The sequence below is a fragment of the Arctopsyche grandis genome, chromosome 13 (assembly GCF_051622035.1).
Source record: "Arctopsyche grandis isolate Sample6627 chromosome 13, ASM5162203v2, whole genome shotgun sequence".
NCBI lineage: Eukaryota > Metazoa > Arthropoda > Insecta > Trichoptera > Hydropsychidae > Arctopsyche > Arctopsyche grandis.
The window spans coordinates 23,527,691-23,532,810 of record NC_135367.1 but is presented as its reverse complement, the minus strand read 5'-3'; the positions used below and the strand labels follow the sequence as shown (position 1 = coordinate 23,532,810).

The following is a 5,120-nucleotide window of genomic DNA, read 5'->3' as shown; positions in this document are numbered from 1 at the left end:
TCATTTTGTACGGTATTGACTCAAATAGAAGCTTGCATGAATTCCCGTCCTCTTAGTCCCTTGTCTTCGGATCCACTAGACCTTTTACCCCTCACACCTGGACATTTCTTAATTGGCAGATCCTTACTCGCTCTTCCAATGGAGGTTAAATATAACACTAATGTCCATGCCAATCTGCTTCAGATACAATTGACCACAGCAGCATTTTGGAAACGTTGGTCGGCGGAATATTTACATTCTTTGCAGTTACGACACAAATGGAAGAAGGACTCGAGCAACAATCTGAGTGTGGGTCAAATGGTCCTGTTAAAGGAGGAACACATGCTGCCAACCCGATGGGTCTTGGGTCGAGTCACTAAATTGTATCCCGGACCAGATGGCAGAGTTCGAGTCGTCGACGTCTTTACTGCCAGCGGAGAGTTTCGTCGGTCCAGTCATCTAGTGGCGCCATTGCCGATTCTACCACAAGGACCACTTGACAGGAAGGAAGATCAGCAAGAGGGAGGAGAAACAGCAGCTTCAATTCCGTCAACTTCGGTAGCTTAGTTTAACCCGAAGACACTACCCCCAACTCATATTACTTATTAGACGTAATCATGAGTTTAAATCATTCAATGTTAATAGTAGTACTCCGTAATTCACTTTAATTGTGTTGTGTGTATAATTTAAGCTATTTTCATTTTAACATTCGGCAATATATATCTCCGAATTTAATTTAATCATTTTGTCTTTATAATATAAGACTTGTCTCATGTCATCACTCGGAAGGATTATATCCGAGTTTAAAATAAACTGTTCAAATTTGACAGTTAAAATTAGATTCATGATTTGTTAATGTTAGTCTCCAAGCCACACTTAATGGAGCATCTTAAATTATTTCATGTCTACTTAATTATAACCTGCCGGGAGTCATCCGCAGGTCTTATGTTTCTTGTTATGAAACCATAAGTTAACTCTTACTGTTTATAGTATTTATGTGAATCATAGAATAAGTAAATATTATAATACTGAACATTTCGATGTTTAACGTAGAGACATCTATAATCATAGTTCGCCTTCATTTCCTGCTTGTAGGAATGAATGAATGACTTTCCAATTTACTTTTAATTTAGCAATGTTTGTGCTACTTGTTGATGAAATCAAGTTAACTTAGGAGCATTACACTCACTAATCAAGTTTAGTTGATCGGTAATAGCTGATCTGTCTTGACAACTGTAACAGTGTCAACATTGTATTGTCTAAGTTAACATCAAGATGAGGAATGCTTAAGTTTTAAACCATATACAGTCCACTCTCTCTTCTTTAAAGTAAACTTATCTTGTAATGCTTATTCACAGCTTCAAAGGAGATTTCAAAAATTTTAATGTAAATAGAAACAACATTCGCCAGAGGTATACCTATAAGTTGAAATATTACTGAACCAATAAATTGATTTTATCCTCACACTGGATGAGGCAAAGGTTTCATTATTCACCCTCTATTTAATTATTTTAAGAACTATGATTTATTGTAAACGACTCGTCAGTAATGCTGTAACTCTGTAGAATAACTGTATTGTTCAACAGTTTTCCTATGTGGGACTATGTTCCGACTTTTGTAATGACGTGTGGCAAACAGTCTTATTAACTGATTGTCGATTGGCATTATTGACGAGTTGGCATTAGTGTCGGCCTAAGCGGAAATACGCGACGGTCGACAGAGAGTTCGAGCAGACGGCGTACGGACAGCTTGTGTTCCGTACGCTCCGCTGAACCACCACGTGCAAATTTTACATTTCAATAAACTACATCAAACCATTATCGAAGTCTTTTCCACATATCATATCCGAAGACACGCCCTAGAATTAATACAATCAAATATGACAAATCTACATATATACATTTTTTTTTAATAATATAAACATACCTATACAATCTCTCAATCCAGCACTGAAAGGAACGTACGCGTATTGCGGTCTCCGTTTAGAATTTTCCGGTGAGAATCTTTCAGGTATATACTTATCAGGATTTTCGTAGTATTTTGGATTGCGATGAAGCGAATAAGTGGCCAAAACTAACGAAGCTCCTTTGGGTATGATTAAATTTCCTAGAAAATTGGAATCTGTTCAATAAAGTAGCTTCGATTCGATCTCAAATGAATTCAATACGAGCATTGTGTGTACTATGTTTTAATTCTAAATCAGCTTCCAAATATCTCATTTGTGTGGATCCTGTAGGATGTAGCCTCGTAGTTTCCTTCAAGCACATCTCCAGGTATTTTAATTTCGGCAAATGTTCTGGGGTTATAGGTACGTCTATATCATCATCAAATACTTCTTTGATTTCATTCCATATTTTATCTTGATCTTCTTTGTGTATGGCTAACAATACGATGAAAAAGCATAACGACGTAAATGCAGTGTCCATTCCCTTGTAAAATACAGCGGTTTATATTTTATTCAAGCATTTTGTAGTTATTTAAAGTACTATAAGGAATCTTAAGCAATACTAACAGGGTTGTAAATATTGTCAAATTCGTTTATTACTTCTTGTCTGGTCAATTTACCAGCTAGAACAGCTTCCATCATAATTTCAAGACTGTTCTTTGAGTTCTTGTTGTCGATGTCTTTGTCATCGTTGTCTGAAATTTAACAATGAAATAAATTATGCATACGTTCTATATTGATTTTCACAAATAAAATGTTTAAAAAGCGTTTTAAATACATTCTGAATTATCACTCGTTTGCTCGCAATTTTTTAAGTATTCGTCCATTTTGTCGTTGATGCGCTTGTCGAAATACGTTCTGTATGCGTGTCTTTCCTTCGCGAAAAGTTTTCCACTTTTTGATCTTTTATATATAGAGTCGTTCAACAACCAAACTTTGCATATTCTTTCGTGAAGCAGAGCTATCAATCTATACAAAATTAAGATTTAACTTGGAGTTTCAATCTCAAAGTGTTGCGGAATTTGTGAACTTACGAAGGAGTTTTATACAGGATATCGTCTTTGGTACCATCGTAGAATCTATTATCGTCCCCGAATACAGCTTCTAAAATAAAATATATCTATAAATTTATCATAATTCAATGATCTTTTCATGTACTTACATATGTATGTTTCAATATACACATGTACATATGTACTATAAATCCTTATACATATGTATCTCTAAGCGTTTCAAACAACGCTTCGTTAGACGCAATCAAAGGAAAACTATATGTCCTGGTTCTAATAAATAATATTAATATGTAACCAGCAACAAATGTACATAGATCGGTGGTTAGTATGTAGTGATTTCGACTGACTCCAAGATTTCCTACCAGAGTTTGCCAATTTATCCGATTTTATTGGAAACGGTTCTAATAACTTGGCAATCCTGGTCTATCTCGCAAAATTTGAGTTTACAGAATTTCATAATTTGTTGATATTTAAAAATGTTGCAAAAATTTGTCCATAGATGTCTCTATGATTATTGTAATGTTTGATGATCGATGTTTGTAATTGACCTTGAATAATACTTATGTACAATGTTGACAATAGATGTCGTGTTATTAAAAACGGATGTAACCTGTATAAATAAATAAATAAATTACATATTACAAGTACATACGGAACATAACTTACGTTGATAAGTTAGTAATTATTAAAAAATCAAACCTGTTATAATATCAGCTGTGCATCTTAGACTATGAGGAGCAATATCTACGAGTCCTTTATTGCACAGTTTTGCCATATTGTCGGACATATGTTTGGCGTGTTTGTTGTGTATGTCAAAATAAGCCTTTATGCATATTTTGTTAAACGAAGGATTCAAGATGTGTCTATGCCTTCTCCATAAATCACCTGAAGTTTAAGATTCTACAATTTAGTATTGAAGTTACATACAATTAAGTATTTTTATTAGACATTCTGCATTATATTAATTAAAAATAAAATATTTTTAATTGATTTTGAATAATTAAATACTATTAAACACTAGTTTATATTTTTTTATAATATATTATAATATAAAATAAAACAATTACCTGATGAAGTTAAGATCCCTTCACCCGTAACGGTTTTCAACACTTCATATTTAGGACCTTTCGATGATGCAATTTTGCTCAATAATACAGTCTATAAAATTGATATTGTTTAAACTGTTTAAATAAAATGATTTTTATTTAATATTTAATAATCCATACCTGAACGTCTTCCGGTTCAGAAAGTACTATGCTCAATTCGGGACCCAACCAAACTCTGAATATTTCCCCGTACTTTTTTTTCATTTTAACCAAAGTGCTCATAATTTCTATGACAATTAATTTGAAGTTGTATTAAACGTATGAAAATTTATTATTGATGACTTATTATAATTGTAACCTTTTTGATTTGTGAAAATCTCCAGATCCAAAGTATTTCCCAGTATTGGGAAAGCGATCGGTCCTGGCAGCTTTAGCGACAGCGCATAAAGTTTCCTCCTGGACCATAATGTTCCCAAAAATGTGGTCAAAACTAATACAGTCAAAATTCTGAACAATATCGATGTTCTGAACTCGTCGAATAAACTTAAAATTATCCCGATCATTGTTTATGACAATGTACATATGTTATCCTACGAAATATGATTTATTATGATACGATGAATATTAAGGTTTATATTTGAGATTTTAAAACTGTTTATAAAACATACCGAATGCATTGACTGGTTTACTTTCACCTCGTAAGAAGACTGAACCTGCGAGAAAAGCATCTTAAGCTTTTATTGAAAATTTACTGAAGGTCAACTACAAGTCTGGCTTGTTCCACGAAAGTGTGATTAAAAAAATATTGAGTTATTATGAAAGACACTTTTTTTTATTAAATAAAAATGTTGAACTACCTTTTTAAGCCCCAAATAATACAAATAATAATAATTTATAATACACCCATAATACTAACTTGAAAAAATTGCATGCCATAAATAATATTCCGTTTGTTACAGACGTTACAAACAAACTAACCAGAAGATTCTATCATAGAATCACAAATAACCATACTAACACATTTGTGAAGAGTCTCGGTGATTACAACAAAATGTCTATACCCTTCAGGTATAAACACAGATTACCTAAACACAATCAGCTTTAGATCATCGAATATAGAGAGTCTTTAATTATTAT

General features: G+C 33.0%; 1 protein-coding gene across 1 annotated transcript; it reads right to left on the bottom strand.

Annotated features, from left to right (window-relative positions):
* Positions 1 to 1,796: 1,796 nt before the first annotated feature.
* On the bottom strand, positions 1,797 to 4,546 carry LOC143921664 (cytochrome P450 4c3-like). The gene is made up of 10 exons (XM_077445018.1): positions 4,342 to 4,546; positions 4,164 to 4,270; positions 4,005 to 4,095; positions 3,637 to 3,822; positions 2,959 to 3,028; positions 2,703 to 2,893; positions 2,492 to 2,619; positions 2,162 to 2,408; positions 1,906 to 2,085; positions 1,797 to 1,837 (listed from the first exon to the last, which is right to left on the bottom strand). The coding sequence occupies exons 1-10, from the start codon at positions 4,544 to 4,546 to the stop codon at positions 1,797 to 1,799; spliced, it is 1,446 nt and encodes a 481-aa protein (XP_077301144.1).
* Between the last annotated feature and the right edge of the window lie 574 nt (positions 4,547 to 5,120).